At 59.3% G+C, this 24,846-nt stretch overlaps 1 protein-coding gene and 1 non-coding gene across 9 annotated transcripts in view; one reads left to right on the forward strand and one right to left on the reverse strand.

Moving 5' to 3' along the window:
- Positions 1-24,846, reverse strand: part of SH3TC1 (SH3 domain and tetratricopeptide repeats 1) — a 64,963-nt gene that overhangs the window by 29,551 nt on the left and 10,566 nt on the right. For 2 of the 8 annotated variants that reach the window (XM_074395830.1, XM_074395827.1), the window contains exons 1-6: positions 15,695-15,765; positions 14,891-15,190; positions 9,929-10,128; positions 5,046-5,120; positions 2,078-2,205; positions 70-175 (exon numbers count right to left, since the gene is read on the reverse strand). In XM_074395830.1, coding sequence (XP_074251931.1) covers positions 70-175; positions 2,078-2,205; positions 5,046-5,120; positions 9,929-10,128; positions 14,891-14,910 — 529 coding nt within the window. In that variant the 5' untranslated portion in view covers positions 14,911-15,190; positions 15,695-15,765. Of the gene's footprint in view, positions 1-69; positions 176-2,077; positions 2,206-2,965; positions 3,204-5,045; positions 5,121-9,928; positions 10,129-14,890; positions 15,191-15,694; positions 15,978-24,846 lie in introns of those variants that run through there. The other 6 variants (XM_074395826.1, XM_074395825.1, XM_074395828.1 and 3 more) reach the window with 5 other exon arrangements.
- On the forward strand, positions 23,167-23,273 carry LOC120363727 (U6 spliceosomal RNA). The gene has a single exon (XR_005579180.1). It is a non-coding gene; the product is annotated as a U6 spliceosomal RNA (small nuclear RNA).

Genomic DNA, 24,846 nt, shown 5'->3' on the forward strand with positions numbered 1-24,846 from the left:
GTATGGTGTGTAACCAGTGTCTTCCAACAGGTGTCCCCATGACTGATTCTAGGAGGGTCACCTCTTTACCAAGAGCATGGTAGGTAGAAAACTTCCAGATTTCTTCAAACGTCTTAAACGTCACCACGATCCGGTCCTGGTCACTGTGGATGGACAGCAGCCTAGCTGATAACTCCTGAAGAGAAAGATACAGGAGTTCCAGAGGTCCCCAGGAGCTCTGGGGCATCTGTCAGGAGGACAGGGTCCCACATGACAGGGACATCTGGCTAACGTGGCCCCGGCGAGGGATGACACGCCCAGGGCAGATTCCTTCCTAGCCCATCAGCTCCTCCTCCCTTGCTCTCAAGCCAGCTGTGGCTCCCCAGAGCCTGTGGGGAAAAGCCCCTGCCCTGCCCAGAACTCATGTGGCCCCCATGCCCTGGCCCCTCACCCTCGACTCCTCCGGCTCAGCACCCACACACTGGTGCCCACTGGTTCCCCCGGCCTAAGCTGGTCCCTGTTCGGCTGTGCTCTCAGCCCTGAGCAACTTCGGCCCCACCTGCAGTGCCCGCTCTGATTTCTTTCCCACCGCCAACATCCCCTCTCCTCTGGTTTCTATAAATCAGTGGTGATAGGAGCACAAAAAATAACGGCAGCTAGCACCAGAGCCCTTAGGACTCGGGAAGTGTGTCTGGGAGACACTATTAGAGTCTGCATTTGAGAGACAAAAAATAAAGCCTGCTTCTTTCTTCTTTCTTTCTTTTTTTTTTTTTTTTGACAGAGTCTCTCTCTGTCGCCCAGGCTGGAGTGCAGCGGTGTGATCTCGGCTCACTGCAACCTCCACCTCCCAGGGTCAAGCAATTCTCTGCCTCAGCCTCCCAAGTAGCTGGGATTGCAGGCACCCGCCACCATGCCTGGCTAATTTTTATATTTTTAGTAGAGACAGGATTTCACCATCTTGGCCAGGCTGGTGTTGAACTCCTGACCTTGTGATCCACCCACCTCAGCCTCCAAAGATTACAGGTGTGAGCCACCACACCTGGCCTTTTCTTTAGTTTTTTTTTTTTTTTTTTTTTAGAGATGAGATCCCACTCTGCTGCCCAGGCTGGAGTGCGGTGGCACAATCACGGTTCCCTGCAGCCTCAACCTCCTGGGCCAGGTCATCCGCCCATTTCAGCCTCCTGTATGGCTGGAACCACAGGTGTGCGCCATCATGCCTGGCCAACTTTCCTATGTTCCTCAAGCTGGTCTTGAACTCCTGGGCTCAAGTGCTCCTCGTTCCTCTTTCTCCCAAAGTGCTCGGATTACAGGTGAGAGTCGCCATGCCCCCCATTTCTTATCCACGGTCTGACATCTCTAAGTGACTCAGCTGAGATGCAAGCCTGGAGCCAGCACGCTGACCCAGTTCACCCGTGCCTGGCATCACCCACCACAGCCCCACGTGTCTAGCAGGTACTATGGGTCCGGCACCCTACAGGTGCTTGATGTGAGTTAATCACATAACCCTCAAGTCGGCTCCTGGGGATGTGATTCTAAGCATCCCCAGTATGTGGCTGAGGAAGGGGGGTTCACAGAGGCTAAGAGGCACCAGCCAAGGCCAGGCTGGTCCAACCCCAGTCAGTGCTGGTAACGCTCAGCCCGGCTCCCAAGCCCCCGGCCCTCAGCCACAGGGAGGTCTGCCAGGCCCAGACACACCCTGTGCCCTCCTCCCCAGAATGCCAGGCTCAAGGGAGGCTGGCTTTGTCACCAGGAAAAAAATAAGATGAGCTTCACACTTGTCTTTTAACTCTCCATCAAAGAGACTGACAGTCCTCGAGGGTGGAGGGCAGGGGGAGGAAGGGACAGCCCAGTGGTCATCAGGGCTGGGGCGGTAGAAGAGCAGAGGGATGGTCACGTGCCCCCCACAAGGCGTGTGGGAGAAACAAGCCCTCACCACCCCTGGCGGTCACAGCCTCCTCTCCAAGGCCACCAGTCGCCTGAGCAGCTCTCATCTCTGAGGACTGCCTCCTGTGTCCCTGGTCCCAGGCACTGCACCCCAGCCCCTGCCTCCCCTCAACTCCAGCTCCCGCCCCTGCCCAGGCCCCAGAGGACTACTCACCCCGAGCACGCGGGCCATCTCCCGGCTGTCATTCTCCAGAAGGCGGAGCTGGCCCCGCAGAGCCTGCTGCAGGCCGGGGTCCCGCAGCCCACTCTTCCTCTGCACAGCCAGCAGCTGCAGGGTGAGGTCTGGAGGGACAGATGGAGGTTGGGCAGTTAGCCTGGCCTGGGCTGGGAGGTCTGTGGGGCACTGTCCTCCCCCGCCAGCCTCCAACTCACATACCTGACCCCGAAGGCTTGGGGAGCCCAAGCCCCGGGTTGCTAACCTTGTCCCACCCCTACAAAGGTCTTGGACTGTTGCTTAGGTCCCAGCCTGTTTCCTTCGGGGTGAGTGCCTGTCCTACAGAGTGATGGGGACAAGCGGACTCATGTCCCCTGCAGGCCAGCACAGCAACCACTGCACACAAATGGTCTCGCCTCCCTGTCACCACACGCTCTGATCCTGCCCCCCAGCGCCTGCCCCAGACACTCGCTGCTTCAGAACCTGCAGGCGCAGGACCCAGGCATCTGCATTTAACAAGCGCCTCCTCCACCCCCATGGTGACTACAGAGGGGGAACTCTGGGGCCATGGGGGCACCCACCTCCAGCAGACACCCCACAAGCACCTTGGAAATCTCAGTTCCGCTTTCCTAGGCCAGCTCCTCTCCACTTCTTCCCTGTCTCTCAAGGGCAGAGGGCCCCCCGGTACCGTCCCGAGCTCAGATCAATGACACCTCCCCACTCACATACCACATCAGCCACCAGCAAACCCCATGGGCTCCACCCTCCACCCCACCTATCCCCATCGCGGTTCTGGGTCCCGGCGGGTCTGCCCTGGGCAGCTGTCCACACCTGGCCCTCCCTCCTGTCTGTCCCCTGGTCCACACAGAGCTTTGACATGACACGCACGCTCAGACCCATCGGCCCTGCTCCCAGCCGTCCCCATGGCTCCGTCCAGAGGAAACTTCTGCAGCAGTTGGCGTGTGCTCTGTCTGCAGTGTCCCATTCGGGGGCCACCCGGGGCAGGAGCTGTGGAACTCCTGAGATCCACGTCCCTCTTCACTCTCCGAGGCTGGAGATTTCCCACCAGAATCCAGGCTCCCACGCTGTGACCCCGTCTGCCCTGTGCACCATCCCTTCCCAGTGCCTGGAACCGCAGAGAAAAAAAGCCTTCCTGTTCCTCCAGGTCAGCACTCGGCCCCAGAGCTACAGGCAGCGACATTCTAGGGACTTTGGCCCTCTATGGAGGGGGCTGCCCCAAGGGAGAAGCAGGGAGAGGGGGAAGAGAATGAGGAGTAGAAGGAGAGAAGGAGAGCAGGGAGAGGGGAGAAACCAGGAGGGGGAGAGGGAGGAAGACCGGAGAAACCAGGAGGAGAAAAGAGGGGGGGGGGCGGAAACGGGAGGGGAAGAGGGAGGGAGTGGGGGAAAAGTGAGAGGGAGGGAGAGGGAGGAAGAGGGAGAAAATCAGGAGGGGTAGAGGGAGGGAGGGCTAGAGAGAGATGGAGAAGAGGCAGAGAGGGGTGGACTCTCACACCTTTGAATGAGCTTGCAGCACCTGCCTGAGAGCTTTCTGCAGGGGAACGTGGAGGAAACACCCTCACCCCCACCCCCCTGAGACTTCTGGAACCTGGAATCCACGCCCCCAGGAGGAGGCACCAGCCCAGCATTTCACAACCCATCTTAGCCTGAAGTTCCTGCTCCCGTAAGAGGGTGGGCGCGGCATTTTCTTTTCTTTTTTTTTTTTTTTGAGAACAGAGTTTTGCTCTGTCGCCCAGGCTGGAGTGCAGTGGTGCAATCTCAACTCTCTGCCACCTCTCTCTCCTGGGTTCAAGTGATTCTTCTGCCTTAGCCTCCCCAGTCGCTGGGGTTACAGGCACGTGACAGCTAATTTTTTGTATTTTTAATAGAGATGGGGTTTCATCATATTGGCCAAGCTGGTCTTGAACTTCTGACCTCAAGTGATCCACCCGCCTTGGCCTCCCAAAGTGCTAGGATGACAGGTGTGAGCCATCCCGCCCGGCCTCTAAATCATCTGTCTCATTGCCTAACATGTCCTGGTCATCCTGAGTGGCCACCAGCCGTGCTGGCCACACAGAAGGAAAGTCAGAGGACAGGTGGCTGTCACAGCAATGGTGAAAAGCCAGCAATGGATGCGGGGTCTCCACTCCTCCCCAGCCGGGGTCGGGGGTCTCCAGAGTAAAGGGCTTTTTACCGCCTCCACAGCTCCCAGCTTCCTGGGACCCCTCTGTGGGCTCTGCTCCCTCACCCAGGGCTGCCTCCCTCCACCCGTGCCCCGTGGAGATCCCATCCAGGGGAAGCCTGTGCCTGGATGTCTTGCCCCACGATGCAGTGGGCACATTCATCCATTTCCCCTTTTTTTGTTTGTTTTTAAGACGGAGTCTTGCTCTGTCACCAGGCTGGAGTGCAGTGGTGTGATCTCAACACTGCAACCTCTGCCTCCCGGGTTCAAGCCATGCTCCTGCCTCAGCCTCCCAAGTAGCTGAGACTACAGGCACATACCACCATGCCCAGCTAATTTTTGTATTTTCAGTAGAGACAGGATTTTACCATGTTGGCCAGGATAGTTTTGATCTCCTGACTTCATGATCCGCCTACCTAGGCCTCACAAAGTACTGGGATTCCAGGTGTGAGCCACCGTGCCTGGCCTTTTCGTCTACTTCTTACTATATGGCACATGTGAAGCCCCTCCCCAGGGTGTCACCCTTGGAGTCCCCAAGATCTGTGTCCCCTGTTTGTGCAGATATACACAGGAACACCCAAGGGAGCCCCCAGGGGCTGTGTCCCCCTCTGGGTGCAGGCCTCGGGCATCTGCATTTAACAAGCCCCGCTTTCTATTCCCACCGTGATTTAAGGCGGGAAGTCTGAGGCCACCCTGTGAGAAGCCCTGGGTTAGACAGTCTTTGACGCCCAGCGAGCACCACAGCCCAGATTTGAACCCGAAGCCCTGTGTCGGGCCAAGGACATTTACCTGTAGGATAAGCGCCCATCTGGCAGGGAGGGGTCCCAGCAGCAGGCCCATCCACGTGGGCAGGAGGAGCCTCGTCTGCAACACAGCAGATTCCCAGGATTAGGGGAGACCAGGTAAACGCCTGGCTCCTCTGAAGGCGCCAAACGCCCCAGGTCTCTCTGTAAGAAAAGAGGTGAGTTCTGTCCCGCACAAGCCGCCTTTCCCACAGCTACCTTCGTCCAGGCTCCTCACAGCCCAGCAAGGAGGGAAGCTGCCTGAACGTCCTGCAGTGCTGTGACGAGCTGCCCCACACTCTGTGGCTTAGGACAACATCAATTGAGTGATCCCGCCGCTCTGGAGTTCCAGTGGGCCCCACGGAGCTAAAGTGACGGTGTGGATGGGCCCCTGCTCCTTTCAGGGCCTCTGGGGAGAAGCCACTCCTCGCCTTCAAGAGGCCGCACGCATCCCTTGGCTCGTGGCCCCAACTTCTACTTCTGCTGTGTCAGTACGTCTCCCTCCTGCAAAGGCCTGTGATTGCACGGAGGGCCTGCCCGGAGCACCGGGGAGCATCCAGGAGCATCGCCTCTCCATCTCCAGGCTTTGCCTTCCATCACATCTGCGAAGTCCCTTTTGCTGGATGACGTAATGCAGACACAGGTCCCGGGGTTAAGGATGGGAGCATCTTTGGGGGACTTTATTTTGCCGCTGACAGACGGGCTCAGACTCACGGCTTGTGCAGGTCGGAAGCAGGACCTGGACCCCCCTGGCTGCTGGATTCCCCGCTGGGGGCCGCCCCTCTGGCCATTGGTCCTACAGAGTTTGCATTTTAGCCTGGGCACTTCCTCTCGGCCCTGTGAGGTTTCTTCATCCAGAGGCCTCGGGATCTAGGGGGATGTGACTGGGAAAGCCTGGGGCTGCAGCAGAGGGAGTACATGTCTGTGCAGCTGGTCTTCACGGCCTCCTGGCGCCTCACTCAGAGCCCTGGCCGCAGGTCAGCCACGGTGCTCTTGGGCTTGCATTGCAATGGTGCCATTTCACACCAGGGTTTGCTGAAGGACTGCAGTGGTGTTCACTTGCCCCGTGTGGCCAGAATCCATTCTTAGGCCTCATTGGCTTTGCAGCCCCCACCCAAGCCCAGAGCCAGGCACGCAGTGGGGCTCAGAGATGTCCCCAATGAGTCCGGCGTGGTGGCCACGCCTGTAATGTCAGCACCAGGGAGCCCGAGCGTTTAGGAGTTTAAGAGCAGCCTGGCCGCCATGGGAAACCCCATCTCTACTAAAAACACAAAAATTAGCCAGACGTGATGGCGGGTGCCTGTAAATCCAGCTCCTCCGGAGGCTGAGGCAGGAGAATCACCTGAACCCGGGAGGCAGAGGTTGTAGTGAGCCGAGATTGCACCACTGCACCCCAGCTTGGGCAACAGAGCAAGAAGGAAGGAAGGAGGGAGGGAGGGAGGGAGGAAGGAAGGAAGGGCAGGAAAGAGAAGGGGGAAGGGAGGGGGAGGGGGAGGGGAGGGGGAGGAATGTCTCGAAAGGAAAGGTGTGTGCTCAGATCTTGGCCCCCGCTGGCCGGCCGGGGCACCTGGCAGTGGTAAGTGAAGCACACCCTGCAACTACCCCCGTGGGCTGAGAGGAATGTGTGCTCGGACTTCTGAGCCAAAGAATCCAGCAGCGGCCAGCCTGGAGATTCACTCCCTATCTGAGGAAGATCTGAGCTCCTGGCTTATCCTGTGGAATGCAGGCCATGCAGACCCGGGGCGCCAGGTGGAAGATGCTAGAGGGAGGGCGTGAGGGCAGTGCTCCATCGACGGCACGCTTTTCACGGGGGTGCCGTCCGGCCACTGCCATGGAACCACCCGCTGTGTGAGTCTTCTCCATCAACCCTGTCACGGTCGCTGGCTCCGTGTCTCCTCCTCAGCCTCTCCAACAAGGTGCCACCCCTGTTGAAGTTGACAGGGGTCCGGCCCGACAGCTTCTAAACCCCATCCTCCAGTTCAGAAACCAGGGCTCCCTGCAGACCCGGCCATTCCCAGGGCCATGCCAGGGAAAGTGGCAGCTGAGCCCGGAACGCCTCATGTCCGGGAAAGTGACAACAAGCCCACCGAGTGAGGAAGACACGTGGAAAACCCACATCCGGGGTGATTCAAGCGACAACATAAGTAATGATGTATGCAGTCCGGAGACTCAGTTAAATATGTGTGAGCCGGCCGGGTGTGGTGGCTCACGCCTGTAATCCAAGCACTTTGGAGGCCAAGGCGGGTAGATCACCTGAGGTCAGGAGTTCAAGACCAGCCTGGCCAATATGGTGAAATACCGTCTTTAATTTAAAAAAAAAAAAAAAAAAAAAAGGATGTGTGAGCCTACGCTGATAAATTAGTGAATAACTGGGGAGCGGGCAGGCTCTTCCTTATAGTAGAGAGCCGATTGCTGAGTGGAGACAGGAGGCCTCAGCAGACAGTCACCACCCCGCAGCCCATCCCAAGGATTATTTCAACCAGGCTCGCCCGTGATGAGACGGTAATGCTTCATGAGTTTGATGAGGAACAGGATATCCACACGGTTTCAGAGTGTCATCCCCCCAGCTACTCACTAACTATAGAGGGAAGAAAAGTAACCACACAGCTGCCCCTTCACCAACGACTAAAGTGAGCGTCACCAGCCAGAGACAAGCAAATACTATCTGCAGCGAGGAAATGTCATTCTGCGGGATTCCTGCCCCAAATCCCTGGTGTGATCTTGAAGAAATGTTAGCTGCACTCCAATCGAGGGACAGTCTACAAAAGAAACGAACTGCCTTCTTCAAAACAGCAGCCTCCGGATTGAAAGGCACCTCAGACAGGTCACAAGGTGTGACCCAGGAAGCTTTTTTCTTTTTTGCTATAAAATATATTATTGGGACAAACGGCAAGGTCTGAATGAGGTCTGCAGACGAGTTACGGCGTTATTAAAACAGGAAATTGGCGTTGAAATGATCACAATGCGGTTATTAAGAGAATGTCCTGGTTTTAGAACTATGGACACCTTTTAGGATGAAGGAGGAGCATGTCCAAAATTGACTCCCAAAGGGGTCAGAAGAAAATCACACACACACACACACACACACACACACACACACACACACACGTGTACACACACAAAGTAAAAGTAATAAGCTGTGAACATTCGAGGAATCAGTGTGAGCAAAAGGAATTCTCTCTGTGCTCTGCTGCTGCCTTTGCTGTCTATCTGAAATTGCCCGGAGAAGACAAGGAGGTGAAGGCACTAAGTAGGAGCCCGCCCCAAGCCAGCTTTCCCTTGGCCCATCCAGCTTCTGAAGCAGGGAGCAGCTCCTCAGCTTGCGTCAGCTGGGCCCACAGAAATTGGCTCCAGGTGGAGGCGATGCCACAGTACTTGGCTGAGCCTCTGGAGGAGGAAACTCCAGCCACTCCGGCCAAAGGCTCTGACTCCCAGCACTCCCCGTCCCAGAGACTCCCAGGTCCTGCCTGGGCCCATTGCTCCGTGTGAGCCTGGCCCGCAGCCCTCCTGCGTCTCAGTCTCCTTGTGCGGTCAGGGGCCTGGGCACGGCCCAGCCCCTTCCTTTCCGGGAGGCCTGCTCTGCAGGGAACTCGATTCCATGGCGGGGTGGGCTCCCCAGGCCGGGCCCCGCCCCAGCCCTCCGAGCCGCCCTTCCTGGTGGGCAGGCCAGTGCCTGCAGACCACTTCCCCTCGTGATTCAGCACAGGAGGCGTCCACCCCTTCCCATCTCCGCCCTCACTCGGAAGGGCAGGATCACAGGTATAAAACACTCCCCACACCTGGCTCCGGGCCGGTGACAGTACTGAGCTATTAATGCCACGATCCAAACACATCTTCCTTCACTGATCCCTTGAACGGTGACAGAGCAGCTACCATGTGCCAAGCCCCAGAGTTCCGAGACATGGCAGGGGGCAGTTATGAGGGGACCGGGCTGAAGCTAGACAGTGGGAGGAGGAGGCCCAGGGAGAGGTCATAGCGGCAGCTGTCTCTGGCTTGGGAGGGGCCATGCAGGCCTTGGTCTCCCTTTCTCTCCCCTCCTCCCCTTCAGGGTCCCAGGACGGGGAGGGATTCAGGAGACTGGGCACATGTCCTGGCCCAGTCCCTAACTGCAGGGTGACCTGGCCTAGCCCTTCCCTGTCTGTACCTTGGGTGCTTCCTGGGGACACGGGATGCCCCATTGTGAGGACTCCCGGGGGTTCTAAGGCCAAACCCATGGGACTGTGTCTGGAGTGTCTCTGAACGTGTGGCTTCAGAGGCCCCTGCCTTGTTCTTTGCCAGTTTTGTTATCACTGACGCACACCTGGAAAAACATGAGCTGGGCTCTGGCCTCTCCATGGACTCATCAGGTGCCGTAGCTCCTGTTAGATACGCTCGGGGCGGGGGCGGTGGGGGAGCAGGCATGGTGGCTCACACCTGTTTTCCCAGCACTTTGGGAGGCTGAAGCAGTCGGATCACGAGGTCAGGAGTTCAAGGCCAGTCTGGCCAACATCATGAAACCCCGTCTCTATTAAAAATACAAAAATCAGCCAGGGGTGGTGGCACGAGCCTGTAATCCCAGCTACGTGGGAGGCTGAGGCAGGAGAATCGCAGGAACCCGGGAGGCGGAGGTTGCAGTGAGCCGAGATCACGACATTGCACTCCAGCCTGGGCAACAATTTGAGACTCCATCTCAAAAAAAAACAGGTAAACGGTGACTTCACAGGATTTATGACAGAGGCAATCAATCAAAAAATAGATAAATAAAAAATAAATAAACATGGAAACGGAGAAGTTCGGGAGAGCAGACCCCAGCCCCAGCCCCAGGAGGCCCGGAGGCGGACAGGGAGGTGACAGACAGGTGGGCGGGAGGGATGGGGTGGAGAAGCGGGTGGGGAGGGTGGAGGGGCTCACCTCCTGTCCCCGGCGCCTTGGCCTCCCCAGGCCCTGCTTTCTCCCAGCTCACAGAGGGCCTCATGGCCACAGTCCGGACCTGGTCCTTGCTGCCGCCACTTCCCGAAGGCCCCACAGGCCCCCTCCCCCTGGGGGTCGGCTCCTCAGTGGTCAAGGCAGGGAGGTTCTCCATGACCCGTGGAGGCTTCACATGCCTGGCCCTGTGGACAGAGAGGGTGTGGTCAGCAGAGGCGGCCTCTCCAGGACCAGCGGGGGGCCACGTCCATCCCACTGCTGCGGGGCCTCCCCTCCCCTTCCTGGGTTTGCTGTGCTCCTGTCCTCCACGGGGCCTTCTCTTGCTGGTTTTCTGCCCGGAGGCCCCTTCCCCATCGAGGCTGAGCCCCCGGGTGCCTCGGGCCCCTCCTCAGGAGCAGGTCACTGCCTCTTTCCTGGGCCGTCATGCCCGACAGATCCTGCCCCGGGAGTCAGGGCTCGGTGGCCTGTCAGAAGGCACAGAAGGACACAGAGTCCCCCTTTGGGTGTCACGTGCAGGCGCAGGGACCATGGGGCCAGTGGCCTGGGCCGGGACTGAGGCATGCAGGGGACAGATCCCAGCTGTGGCCACAGAGACAGGGTCAGCCACGTCCTTCTCAGAGGAGAGGGTGGCAAACGCGTAGTCAAGACACCTGCTATGCCCGCAGGGAGGGCCCAGTCGTGTGGGGAGCCCTGGTCCCCGGCTGGGGGTGGGGAAGGGTCAACCGTGCCCCGCAGAGCGCCATGGGCCGGGCGGTTTGCAGGCCCAGAGCCTCAGGGAGCGATGGGGACGCGGAGGAAGGGGCAGGGGCTGCGTCCGCGCCTGGTGTGTGGTGACGCGCCTCTTCCTGCGGCTGCTGAAGGCTCGCTGCCCCTGCGTGGTGAAAATGTGAGGCGGGAAGAGCCAAGCCAGCGTTCCGTCAGCACCCCGGCCCGGGAGACGTTCGAGCAAACACTGGGACACACTTTCCGGCGTGTGGATTTGTCCCCTTGCCCCCGGCAGCCAGCAAAAACCCCCTCTGCAGGCAGGGCAAGGAGAACCCGGGCAGCCAAGCCTCGGACTGCTGTTTGGGGCAAAAATACGAATCTGGCCTCCTGCTGTCCCACTGCCCTTTCTGTGGTGGACGCCGGGGTCAGGGCACCCAGGGCTCGGCAGGGCCTCCGTCCGGGCCTCAGAGCCCCGACGGGCCCCCCAGGCTGGGGCGTGCCAGCTGCCAGGACGCCCCCCAGAGCCTCCCGTCCCTGTCCCCATCTCCATCTCCACCCTGGTCTCTGGGCAGGGAATGTGGCAGGGGACTGCGAGAGAAACCAGGCAGCGCTGGGGGCACACGGGGTATGCAGTCAGGGACAGGGACGCGGCTGTGGGGCGAGGCAGGAGGCCCTGGGCGTGGAGCACCTGGGAAGGGCAGAGAGGCAGCCCTGGGGCTCGAAGCCGGGAACGGGGGACAAGTCCACGCGCCGGCAAGTCCGTCCCAGCGTCTGCTCAGAATGTCTGGCAGGGGCGGGGCAATTGGAGGCGGGGGCTACCGGGGACACTGGGCTGATTTCTTCCCCACCTCAAGTTTTTACTGAACAGAGACAGCTGAGCGTGCCTTAGACAGCAGCAGGGCCCAGCATATGGCAAGCACAGACGAAGCCCAGTTTCCTTCCCCAGCACCCCCAGTACCGCACCCACACCCTGAGGCTCTGAGCTGGAAAACCCAGAGGCCGTCAAGACTGACCTCAGCACGGCCCCAGGACAGTGGGTGCCAACAGGCACACCTCCCAGTGCCAGACACCTTGGCCCAGCAACCCTCAAGGAAGGTCTACCTCCCCGGAACACAGATGGGGAAACCGAGGCTCTGAGGGGTTATGCAACTCTCTGACCTGTGCAGGTGCGTGTACACGTACGGGCGCGCGCGCGCGGGCGTGCACACACACACACACACACACACACACACACCCCGGTCAGACCTAAACAGAAGCACACACTGCAGCTGCCATCCTGCTGCCTGCTCTCCACCCTTGAGTGCCTCCTCCATCCTGGCACTGCTCTCGGCTCGGGCCACCACTGAGGCAAGGGTGGCTTCACAGAGGCTGCTCCCCAAGAGGCAGCTCCCCCATGACATTTAGTACAGGATAAGGAAACCCTCATGGGGGCAAGTCAGTGGCAGGCAGGGACGGGTGGGTGTCATGCAAGCCCAGCCATCACCCCCGCCCCCACGGACGTGGCTGTCACCCCGAGAAATGGCCTCCCAGGCCCCAGCTTACTGCACACTTTGGGCTCCATCAGCAGATTAGGGGTGGGAGGAGCCCATGGCCTCAAGTCTTTGGTTTCAACAACCACCACCCACCCCTGCGCCGTGCCAGCTCCGAGCGAGGCAGTGGGAACACAGAGGGAGGAAGACCCAGGCCTGCTCAGTTGGGGATTTAGACACAGAATAGCGATGGTTCCGTGAGGCAGGTTCTATGAGGCATAGAAAGGGTACCCTAGCCCTGGCGGGGGAGGGAATCCCACAGTCAGGGAAGGCTCCCTGGAGACGCTCAGAGTGCAGGGCTTCGGTGGGACCAGTCCCAGGCCAGCAAGGCTTGCAGAGGTGACAGCTCCTGGCTGTTAAGTGGCCCTGGCACACCCCCTCCCACCTCACACCTGCTCCAGCTGGAGCCTGATTGGTCAGTCTACGGCCAAATCCTTCCCACTCTCCAACCACCTCTGAGGGGCAGCGACCCGGACCTGCACCTGCGGGAACCGGAGGCAGTGAATTGAGAGACCTCTGATGCCAAGAGGCACCCAAGAGGCGCTCCAGGGAAGCTGCTCCCCCTCGAGCCGGAGTAGGGTGCAGCCCTCAAGACCTGCTCTCCAAAGGAGGAAGCAGGCTCAGAGCTGCAGAAGCAGAACGCGGCCTCACAGTGGAGGCCCCACGGGGCATCTGTAAGTGATCACATGCCCTGTGCAGCCTGGAGCCTTCGCTCTCCCTGTTCCCGTGTCCTGGGACCCTGGTCACGCCTGGAGAGCTCTGGGCACCTTCAGCGGCAGCGCGGAACATCCCGGCCGCCCTGGCCCAGGCTCAGACTTTGCTTTTTCCCGCTCGCTTTGCCAGACTGCAGTCCCAGCACCTGTGGCTGCACGTGCCACCGCCTGGCCCCGGGTCTGTGGCGGCACCAGGAAGCCCTGGCCTGCGAGGCCAGCTGTCTTCCCGTCTCCTCTCCGGAAGCACACAGAGGCAGCTCAACAAAGTGCTGGAATCCACTCCCTGGACGTGCCGGCTTCCTGGTTTATGCGGCCTTTAGCTCCCAACTCTGACCTCGGAGTCCCTGTCCTCCCGTCTCTGCCTCTTTGCCCCTCAGGAGCCAGGTCTGTGTCCCTGTAAGTGGAGCAGGGGTCCCAGCAGACTCTCGCCATCCACTGCCACCTGACTGCCTCCCAGCCACAGGTGTTAGGAAGGGGCCTATTGGGAACGCATGCAGGGCTTCTATCGACCTGGGAAGAGCTGCTGATCAGAGACTGTCTCCCGAGGAATGGAGGGCTCCCCAGGCTCAGGGAATTTCCCTCCTGCTGTTACAACCCTCAGCGTGATTGTTACAACCCTCAGCGTGGGGTTCCTGCGTAGAGCCTGGCGATGAGGAAGTGAGCTCCATCTCCCCAGCTCCCCCCGCCTCACCCCTGCAGGCCCCGCCACAGCTGCACAAGCAGAGCCCGCAGCCACGGGCAGGTGTGGGCGCTCCCAGGGGCCAGCTTGCCTGGCTGGGGGACCACCGAGCAGCCTGCAGGACTCTCTCCCTCCCGCCTTTATCCTGTTTGTTTAGTTTATCATCTGGACAGACCGCTGGGGGGCCCTGGATGGGTCAGAACAGGCTCCAGCCACAGGCCAGCCTCCAGCCCTGCGGGAAGGGGCGGAGTTTGGCTCCAGAACATGGAGACCTGGGGCCAAGCCCCGGTGTCTGGGAGGCCTCTCCGTCCTCAGTTTACTGAGCCAGAAAATGCCAATGAAAATGCACGCCACGCAAATGGGTCAGGTGGGTTATAGAGACAGTGCTTCTGGCCCACAGCCAGGGCCCCGTGAATCTGGATTGGAAGAAGGAGGAAGGGGCCCCCAGCCAGCCCTGAACGGTTTCGGGAAGCTTTGGCCAAGCCTTTGCCAGGCTCTTACTGAACAAACACTCTTACCGCCCTTGAGACCTGACCTACGCCCCAAGCACCTCTGGAGGGTAGGCTTGTCACCTCGAATCCTGGGGTAACACTGTCCTTTCAAAATTCATGCCCACAGGAACCTCAGAATGGGGCCTTATTTGGAAATGGTCTGTGCAGATGACGTTAACCTCAGTTAAGATGAGGGTGTTCCAGATGAGATGGGCCCTAAATCCAGGCCTGGCTTCCTTGTGAGTAAAAGAGGGGACACGGAGGCACCCGAGGAGCCGGGGAGGAGGCCACGTGACCAACGGGACGGAGGGCGGAGTGATGCGAATCACAGCCAAAGAGTGCGGGGAGCCGCAGGGAGAGGGAAGGGGCAGGGAGGAGCCGCCCAGGAGCCTTCCGAGAAATGCCTTGAGTTCAGAATCTGGACCTCCGGAGCTGCAAGAACCCGCCCTCTGGCAGCCAGGGACCCCGGCGCCCCACGCACTCCTGGCCCTGCCTGAAAGAGCAAGTGATGTCTTCGTGCGTAAAACGCCGGCCAACGCCCATCACAGGACACAGTTGTCATCGCTGTCAACAGCGGTGTTGACAGTCACATAATTACAGTCGCGCCGGGTGCTCACAGCGTCCTCGGTTCACCTGGAGGAGGGAGGCACCACGGTGCTCCTTTCACAGACGAGCCGTCAGCTTTGGTGACTCTGCCTGCCCACGGTCACACAGCCCAGCGGCACAGGTGGGGCTGAACCCAGGCGGTCTGAGCCCAGCCCCCACCTACCCATCCCAAACCTGGACACCCTAATTCAGCCCACTGCCTGGCACTGGGAGGCCATACACACCCTGAGTGGCTGGCCCACATGCAGGCTGCCCCTGGCCCTGGCACTGGCCGGCACCACTGACTCCCCCCAGCGTCACTCTGCTATTCATCTCATCTGAGCCTCGGCAACAGCAAAAGGTCGGAAACTCCTGCTTCACAGACAAGGCAGGGCTCCCGGGACTCCTGGGGGGCCACACTCAGGTCCAGAGGGGTCTCGGTGGTGTACACACACAGGACCATGTGCCCTGGCACACCTACAGTTGAAAGCTGGACCCAGGTCCTCCCTGGAATTTTCAGGCTGGAGCCCCTGTCGCTGGTCCATCTGGTTGTTGGAAAAGAGACCCAGGGGGTGGCGTCAGAGTGGCCAGTTACAGCCGTCGCGGCGCCGGGTGAGGCTCAGAGGCGCTGGGCTCACCCTGGTGGGTCTGGCAGCGTGGACCCAGCTGATCAGGGGCTGGGGGTCACACCTGAGACCTGCTACACCCAGAATCCCTGTCACTGGCTCTGCTCCCAGACTCCCACGGCCGCTCACACCGAGGGTCAGCATGGGGTCAGGCCAGTCCCAGAAGCAAGGGTGCTTTGTCAAAGCTGAGATTGCCCACAATCACTGCAGACTAGCACCGCCAGCACCTGTGAGCTCTGAGTGGGGTCTGCGGAGAGTGCCCACGGCCTCCCCAGGTCCCCGGCTCGAAGTTTTGCTCCACCCCAATCCCAAACAGGTCAGAAAAGTCCTCAAGAGAGTGCAAAGATTCAACCATGGCAAAGACCCGCACACAGCAGGCTGCCCGGCCAGTCCACAGCCCACCTGCCCCAGAGCCCCCCATACCTGTGCTCTGCTCCTCAGAGGCAGCTCCCAGGCACACAGGGCCCTAGCTCGCAGGCACCAGGTGGCCGCTCCTGGCCCAGCGCTGGCTGGCCCCACGGGGCTGTCTCCAGCTGGACGGGGCAGGCTGGGGCCGCCCACAGCCAGGCTGACTGCGCAGCGGCCTCCGCCCCCTGCTTCCTGCCCTACTTCCTCCCTGCCCCTGGGGGCCAGTGACGGAGAGGCAGGCCCAGGGCGGCTGCACAGACACCGCAGCCAGTTGATCATTAGCTCTTTCCTGGACCGGCTCCAGGCCCTGCCCTGCCCGCCCGCTGCCCAGCCCCCAGGCTCTGCAGTAGAGCCCGGGGCACCCAGTCCCCGGCCAGGCTGGGATTGGGGAAGTCCACCAGCCACCAGCCCTCCAGCCCTGCCAACCTCAGCTCTGCTCTCTGTTCCTCTTCCACTTACGGCGCACACATACATACACAGGCCTGCGTGCGCGTGCACACACACACACACACACACACACACACACAAACAGATACGTTCATGCACACAGATTCACAAGCACATGTGTGTGCACACATGGACAGGCACACAGATGCACCCAAACGCTCACGCACACTTTCCTCGCCTCTGCCCCGAGTGCTGTCCGGGGCACTGGCTCCACCAATGGGAACATTTAGGGGAAGAGATGGGCCCTCCTCCTCCTCACCGCAAGCTCTCCTTCTGGAACCTGGCCTGTCCCAGCGGGTCTACCTCCTTACCTTCCCACTGGCTCCAGGCCTGAGCCAGGTTTGAGAGCAGAAGCCTTCCTGGCCAGGCAGACGCAAGGCCAAGGCATGGAATCTCACCCCAGTCCGCTCAGGGATCCTGGACTGGACTCACATCAGCTCAGACAAGAGGCAGAACTGAGCTCAGGTTGGCCTGTGGGCCCCGCCTGTCTGCCTGCTCTGATGCCCTTGCCAACACAGATGTGGGCACCCATGTGGTGGGTGTGGGCTGCTGGCTCTAGGAAGAGGGAGTGGGAGGGATCCCTCCAACCTGCGCTTTACACTCGCCTGGTTTAATAAAAGCAGGAAAATCCTCAAGTGAAATAGTAACGTGTCCATCTCACAGACAGGAAAACTAAGGCTCAGGGAGGTCATGTGAAATGCCTAAGGCCAGTGACCAATGAGAAGATAAGACTGGAGCCAGGTCCCACTGGTTCTCAAGCCTTTAGGGCTGGGGTTTTCAACCTTGGCACTACCAACATTTGGGGCCGCATCTGTCTTAGTCGAGGGGGCGGGGCTGTCCCGGGCGCTGGAGGGTTTTAGCTGGTCCCTGGCCTCCACCCATGGGGTGCCAGCAGCCCCCTCCTCCGGTCCTGACAGCCAAACATAGCTCAGACATTGATCCCCTGGGCGTGAAGTCACCCCAGGCTAAGAACTCCCACCCCAGGTGAGCTACTCAGGTCAAAGCCACTCCCAGCCCACACTGGCATCCTTCATCCTCAGCTCCCGCCCCGTTCACCTTTCTCTAATCGCAGACTCTGCCCTGAGCCGTCCCTTGCCTCATCTCTCCGCATCCTGCACAGCAAGCCCTAAGGTCACACCCTCCCTCCTCCCCACCGAGGCCGGGGCCCAGGATGAGGGTGCAACTGCAGATGCCCCAGGCATGTCCCCTTGCTGCCCCAAAAGGGCCCCAAGGAGGGTCCATGGGAGGCCCAAGCCCCTTAGGGGCCCGGGCAGGCCCAGCCTCCAGGCTCCCCAGCCTGGCCAGACCCCACCTTCCATGCCACCGACATGCTTGGTGACCACACAATGGTGGGGGCGGGGAGAGGGAGTTCAGAGACCCAAAGGGACACTCAGAAAGCCTCCAGTGACAGCAGTCTGAAAGTCTGACCCACAGGCAGAGGAGCAGCAGCTCCCAGACCAGCTCTTCCTCCCCGCGGGGACGCGGCTCCCCGGCCCGTTCTGTGTCTGGGGAGGAAAAGAGTGACCTCTCCAGCCAAATCGAAGGGCAGCTCTGGTGGCCACTCTATCAGTTTCCTGGGGCTGCCACATCCAAGTACAGCACGCTGGGGACTCCAGACAGCAGAAGTTCTGGAGGCCGAACGTCCACAGTCAAGCTGCAGGGAGGACCACGCTCCCTCCGGAAGCTCCGGGGGTGGCCTCGCCGGCCTGCTTCAGCCTCCGGGGCTCCAGGCATGTTCTGACTGGAGGCCGCCTCGCTCCAGGCTCTGCCTCTGTCTCCACCCAGCCTCCTCTGCGTCTGTGTCTCCCCTCTCTAAGCACCCTGTTGCTGGATTTGGGGTTCACCTAAATAACCCAAGATGGTCTCACCTGGAGGCCCTGGAGGAAATCACAGCTGCAAACACCCTCATTCCAAAGAAGGTCAGTTCCCAGGTTCAGGGTGGACGTATGTCACACTGGATTTGGGGTCAGCTCGGTAGTTAAGCTGTGAAGCAGGCGAGGGACAGTGTGGTTGGGAACATCGGTCCCCAAACACAGCCCCCTCAACCTCAGCCGCCTGCAGTCCCTCGAGCCTGGTGTCCTGCCGGTCCCCTCCTTGGGCCCCGGGGGTGGACAGTACAAGGTCCGCCTTCCTTACACTTCCCTGCAGACACTTGTCAGCCCCATCTCCCACCTTCCCCGACACCCCACCAGAGCTCAGCTTGCATCCTGTCTGTCCCTGCCAGCTCCCTCCGCCTCTCCCGGCTCAGCCCTTGACTGGGTAACGTGACCCCCTTCACAAAGCTCCCACTACCGAAGCCCAGAGCATCTGGGGAGCCAGATTCTCCTGGCACCTTCCCTGCAGAATGGGTGCAACTCTGGACACCCACCTCTCCTCTGTGTGGGCTGCCTTCCTGGGCGAGCAGCCACCCCCAAGGTATCTGCTGCCCCAGTGCCCAGGAGCTGTAGATGCCCACAGAAGCACCCAACGCCCCCCCACCCCACCAGGTCTTCCTCTCTCCACACCTCTCTCCACGCCACCTGCAGCCTCTGTGCCTCCCTCCCCCGCCCAGTGAGGCTTCTCCACTGAGATCCAATTCATCTCCAGCCTGGGCTCCACATACAGGAACCGGGCAGGCCGAGGGCGCGCGCATCCATCAACACAACCTCACAGAGTGGTCACTTCCTCCCGGCAGCGCTGGGTGTCAGGCAGGTGGGGATGTGGGATTCTGCAGTCGTGCCCTGAGTCATCGTAAAGATTAAATTAGACTTGAGGACTTTTCCAAAACGCCAAGCACAGGTGCACAGATCAGTGGCACTGCGATTCTGCGTGTGTGACAAATGCCCGTGCCAGCTCCTCTCCATGGCTTTGGCCCAGAAAGGAGCACAGAGGAGCGATGCTCGACGGGCAAGTAGGGAAGAACCGATGCCCCTGGGAGGTCAGCACCTGCTACCAGTGCCCTGGCCGCGTCGCCCCAGCATGGGGTGGGGCTGCCTGTACCTCTGCTTATATGTGAGAGCAAGGGGCTGTGCAGAGAAGTGGGGAGTGGGCCCGAGACCACCTGCGTCAACTTGCTGCTTGCCTGTGGCAGCTCTTCCTCCTGCAGGCCTCAGTTTCCCATCTATGACCTGAGACTCAAAGCAGGTGCCCCCCTTCTCCCGCTTGCTCACACCTCCGCCCATTCTCCAGAGTGGGCAGAACACACTTCCTCTCCTGGCCAGAGATGCTTGGCTTCGCCTGTGTTTGTTTTTCTGGAAGCTGCGTTGAAAAAAAAGCGCCCCCAGACGGGCTCCACCTCCACACACCGGTCTGGAGACGTTTCCTCTCCTGGCCATTGTCCCCCGCTGTGGCTGGAGACCCCGTATCCTGTTTGTCTCTGCAGCTGCACTTCCGGCCCAAGGCCGGGGGGATTTTCCGAGAGCCTCCCCAACTGCACAGAGCACAGAGCACCCTGATGCCACACAGCACACCCAGCAGCCTCCCAGAGGAAGGGACCTGAGTCTTCACGGCTGTAGGCTTTCCAAGCACACCCACCCGGAGGCTGCAGACGCTGGGGCAGAAGCACACACAGCCCTGTCTGCCAGACGGCCCACCCAAACCCCAGCTCAGCCTTCAATTCTCCCAGCACAATCTGTCACTCCTCTGGGCCTCAGTCTCCCCATCTTGCAAATGGTAGAGTTGGGCTTGGAGATCTCTAAGTGCCCTGCAGCTCAACAGTTCTGCTCCCTGATGTGGTTGTAATAAATTCAAATCGTCACTTGTCAAGAAGATGCTGAGTCCTTCAAGAGGATTGTCATCACGTGGGGCTTGCTGATGGCCCCACCAGCTTGAGTGTCTCCTGATGCCTGCTGGCGAGTGTCTCCTGATGCCTGCTGGCGAGTGTCTCCTGACGCCTGCTGGTGAGTGCCTCCTGATGCCCACTGGTCTGATTCACAGAGGGTCTAGAGGTGGCATGACCTGGCCAGGGCCACGCAGCTCCTATGTAGCAGAATCAGCCCAGATCTTAGTCCTTCCAGCACCAAACCTGTGTTCCTCACCCCTCACCCCTCCCTCAACTGCCCTCTGGGGCTTTCTAAGGTGTGAGTTGAGCAGCCAGAGACAAAGGCAGTGGTGCCCTCAATTCCTGGAAACCCCCGGGAGCAAGTCCTTCCCAAGAGTCTGGGGTTTTCCAGGGAAACTAACACGCACGCTTTTGAGCACCAAGCCCCAGAGTTAATCTTTGCGACGGTGCTCTGGAAAGCAGTGGCCCTCCTCTGTCCCTCTCCCTGATCTCTGGGAGCAGCTGGTGTTTGATTGAATTATAAGGCAAAGTGACCCATTGCCAGGTGAGGGGACAGTCTTAGAGTTTCTCTGTCTCTCCACCCGCCTTTGATAGCAGCCGGTTCCCCGTTTCTGGCCTGCTCCGGGCTGGGAAGCTGCTGAACAGGTAGGTCAGAGTTGGAGGGAAAACCAAACGAGCCGCCCCGATGAGAGTTTCCTCTCGCTGAGCGAAACAAGCTCGTTTCCAGCGAGCGGTTCCTGTCCCAGGTCTGGCTGCTCAGGAGTCTGGGCGGATGAGGTGCCGAGCACCCAGTTTCTAACCAATGTAGAAGCGGCAGGCATGGCCACCACAGCCTGGGAAAAGCGAGCGTGGCTTCAGACTTTTCCTGTGACTGTCCCTGGTCGCTCAAAGAAGGTTACCAGATCTGTTCCTACGTCCTTCATTCAGGAAAACCCAAATCTGGCCGGCATGTGACACAGCGGGTGTGAAGCCCCCCCCAGCCACGCCCTTCAGCTGTGACTTTTTAGGAACCCAAATCTGGCCGGCATGTGACACAGCGGGTGTGAAGCCCCCCCAGCCACGCCCTTCAGCTGTGACTTTTTAGGAACCCAAATCTGGCCGGCATGTGACACAGCGGGTGTGAAGCCCCCCCAGCCACGCCCTTCAGCTGTGACTTTTTAGGGAAGCCCCTTTAATTATCCATCTCAGAAGGTCCCAGGACAGCTCCTGCCAAAGCCTCAGACAAACCCTGAGTGCTGACCAGGCTCCCTGAGGCCGGGGATGCTGGCTGGGTGGGGAAGAGGGGGCCCTGCCTTCTACCTCCTGCAGCCCCCAGCCCTGAAGGCTCAGGCTCCTCCCTCTGGGAGGCTGCTGGGTGTGCTGTGGCTGGTGGCTCTGTCTTTGTGTTTTTCGGCCTCCTGCAGCAAATGATGACAGCTGCAATTATACAAAGGCACGGGCGGCTTCTGGCTTCATCACGCTGTCTCAGAGCCTATTCAGTTCTCAGCAGCAGTCACGCGTGAATCATCTCGGGCTCGGAAGGTGATCCGCACCCGCTCTATGCCAGCGGGGGTCCCCGGGACTCATCCCTCGCAGGGAACTGCTCCTCTGCAGTGGGTCCCACCCCCCACCTCCAGGTAACGCTGCTTTTTGCGGTTTGGAGCCCCACCTGCCACTGAAGATGGCAGCACCCCCATCCCAGCTCTGCCATCTGGGACCCCACCCGTCCCGTGATTTGGCTGCTCACAGGAGGAGCTCACAGACAAGTTGGGGAAACTGACTGGGAGACAGACCAGGCAAAGCAAGTTCCATGTAGCAGCAAAGGGAGGCCTGGGAGGAAAGACAGGAGGATGAAATTGAGGAAGGCTTCCTGAAGGAGGAGGCACCTGGGCTGAGACTTGGAGGGAGAGGAACCAGGCAAAGCCGGGGTGCGAAGGGCTTCTCAGGGGTCAGGGCCAGCTCAAACAACTGTGCTCCTGGCAGGCAGAGTGCTAAAATCTCCCACAGCCACTTCAGGGGACTATGGACTCTGGCAGCCCAGGAGAGGCCAGCACACTCTCACCCTGAGGGGTTAATCTACAACTGCCATAAAAGTGACTCTCAGGAATGCAGGGGCCTGGGGGCTACAGGCTCCTTCAGCAGGCTGCTGGCTCTCCCATTGGCCCTGTCCAGCGGAAACAGGCTCAGGGGAGCCTCCAACGTCATTCTAGAACTCGGGGGAGGCAAATGTACTCTGGGCGGGGCCAAGGGGAAGCGTGTTTGGCTTTGCCAGCCATCAGGTCTGTCACAACCCTGCCCTTACAGCAGCAAAGCAGACAGACAGCAATAAGTGAACAGGTGTGGCCACGTGCCAATAAAACTTTATCTATCATACAAGACAGGGGGCCAGATCTGGTCAAGTGTGGTTTGTGGACCACAGAACCGAGACCGTCTTGTGCTACGAAATAGGCTCGGGACATGGTCCATCACCGCCGGCCCCGCTTCGCTGTTCCGCCCTGGTCACACCTGCAACCACGCAAACCTGTGCGCGGAGAAGCCACTCACCAGGTAGCGCCTTCAGAGTGGAAGAGAAGACAGCGAAGACAAGTGGGTGGTAACAAGACTGTAATTTATAACCTCAGAAGTACCTTTCCCAAGGTCACAAGAAGGACAGCTCCTGGTGATTCCATGGCCCTTACATTTCAAAAGTGACTCAGGGTTGGGCACAGTGGCTCATCTCAGCACTTTGGGAGGCTGAGGTGGGCGGATCACTGGAGGTCAGGAGTTTGAGACCAGCCTGGCCAACAATGGTGAAACCGCGTCTCTACTAAAAAAAAGTACAAAAGGTAGTTGGGTGTGGTGGTGGTTGCCTGTAATCTCAGCTACTTGGAAGGCAGAGGGGAAAGATCACTTGAATTTGGGAGGCAGAGATTGCAGTGAGCTGATATCTCGCCATTGCACTCCAGCCTGGGTAACAGAGCGAGGCTCCATCTTAATAAATAAATAAATAAATAAATAAATAAATAAATAGGCTGGCGAGGTGGCTCACACCTGTAATCCCAGCACTTTGGGAGGCTGAGGCGGGTGGATCACAAGATCAGAAGTTCAAGACCAGCCTGGCCAAGATAGTGAAACCCTATCTCTACTAAAAATATAAAAATTAGCCAGGCATGCTGGCGAGCGCCTCTAATCCCAGCTACCTGGGAGGTTGAGGCAGGAGAATCGCTTGAACTCGGGAGGCAGAGGTTACAGTGAGCCACAATCACACCACTGCACTCCAGCCTGGGAGACAGAATGAGACCCCCGTCTCAGAAATAAATAAGTGATCATTTCCACAGCATATGTACTAAAATTGGAACGATACAGAGAAGATTAGCACGGCCCCTGCACAAGGATGACACACAAATTCGTGAAGCGTTTCCTATTTTATTTTAAAAAATAAATTAAGGAAGGAAATAAAGAAAGAAAAAAAGAAAGAAAGAAAAAGAAAGAAAAGAAGGAAGGAAGGAAGGAAGAAAGGTGACTCAGAGACGTCTCCTGCCCCTGGAGCGCACAGCTCCACACTGAGCCCTGTCATCTTTCCCGGCCTCGGATTCCTCCCGTGTAAGACGCTGTCTCTCCTGAAAGCAGCTGTCTCTCCTGAAAGCAGCTGTTTCTCCTGAAAGCAGCTGTCTCTCCTGAAAGCAGCTGTCTCTCCTGAATGCAGCTGTCTCTCCTGAAAGCAGCTGTCTCTCCTGAATGCAGCTGTCTCTCCTGAAAGCAGCTGTCTCTCCTGAATGCAGCTGTCTCTCCTGAAAGCAGCTGTCTCTCCTGAATGCAGCTGTCTCTCCTGAAAGCAGCTGTCTCTCCTGAATGCAGCTGTCTCTCCTGAAAGCAGCTGTCTCTCCTGAATGCAGCTGTCTCTCCTGAATGCAGCTGTCTCTCCTGAAAGCAGCTGTCTCTCCTGAATGCAGCTGTCTGTCTCTCCTGAATGCAGTGTTCCGCAGAAACACAAACAAGCAAAGACGCCCGCGCCCCTCCCAAGGCCTTCCCAAGCCCAGCTCAGACCCGAGGACGAGAGGGAAGGACCAGCACAAATCTCTCCCGAGATTCCTTCCCGAGCTGATTCCTCCACGAACCCAAGCTGGAGGATAGGCATATCCAGGCCGGTGGGATAAGCTGCCAGCCTGGAGCCCCATCGCAGCGGGCGCTGGATGGCAGCGTCATGAGTCATGCCCCAGAAAGGGCTAGGACGGTGCCCCACTCAGCCGTGCTCAGACCGTGTGTTATTTCTGCCCTTTGCTGCTGAAACCGGTCCCTGATCAGATGAGCAGAGCTCTAGGCCCTGTGATTTCAGGAACTGCCCTTTGCACAACAGGGACACAGGGCTCCTCGGCTTTCCAGATGACGGATGGCCATCCCAGCCGGATGGGTGGCAGGGCCACCGGGTCGGAGCCTGCAGGAAGTGGTCAGCAGTTCTCCTGCCTGGGCTGAAACTGAAGACACCCACCCTCAACCGGCTGGAACGTCCTGCTCTGTGGGGCCGGCGTCGCCCTGGAGCCCAGGGAATTGCTGACCCTGCGGCCCAGCAGGTCTACAGTCCTTCCTCCTCCCTGGGCCGGCCTGGCCTTCTGACCAGGTGCCGAGACTCCTCAGCACAGTGCTCCTCACCTGGGGGTGCTGAGGGAGGCAAGCTGCTTCCCCAGCGGAGCTTTCAGAAGAGGGACCTTCCTTTCTTGGAGGAAGCTGACCAGAGCGCCCTCCCTGCCTCCCTCAGGGCCCCATGGCAGCTCCTCAGCTCCTGCCAGCATCTCTGCCTTTAAAACCATGAGGACGCGGTGGCTCAAGCCTGTAATCCCAGCACTTTGGGAGGCCGAGGCGGGTGGATCACGAGGTCAAGAGATCGAGACCATCCTGGTCAACATGGTGAAACCCCGTCTCTACTTAAAATACTAAAAATAGCTGGGCATGGTGGCACGTGCCTGTAATCCCAGCTACTCAGGAGGCTGAGGCAGGAGAATTG

This window comes from Saimiri boliviensis, chromosome 3, assembly GCF_048565385.1.
Source record: "Saimiri boliviensis isolate mSaiBol1 chromosome 3, mSaiBol1.pri, whole genome shotgun sequence".
Lineage (NCBI taxonomy): Eukaryota > Metazoa > Chordata > Mammalia > Primates > Cebidae > Saimiri > Saimiri boliviensis.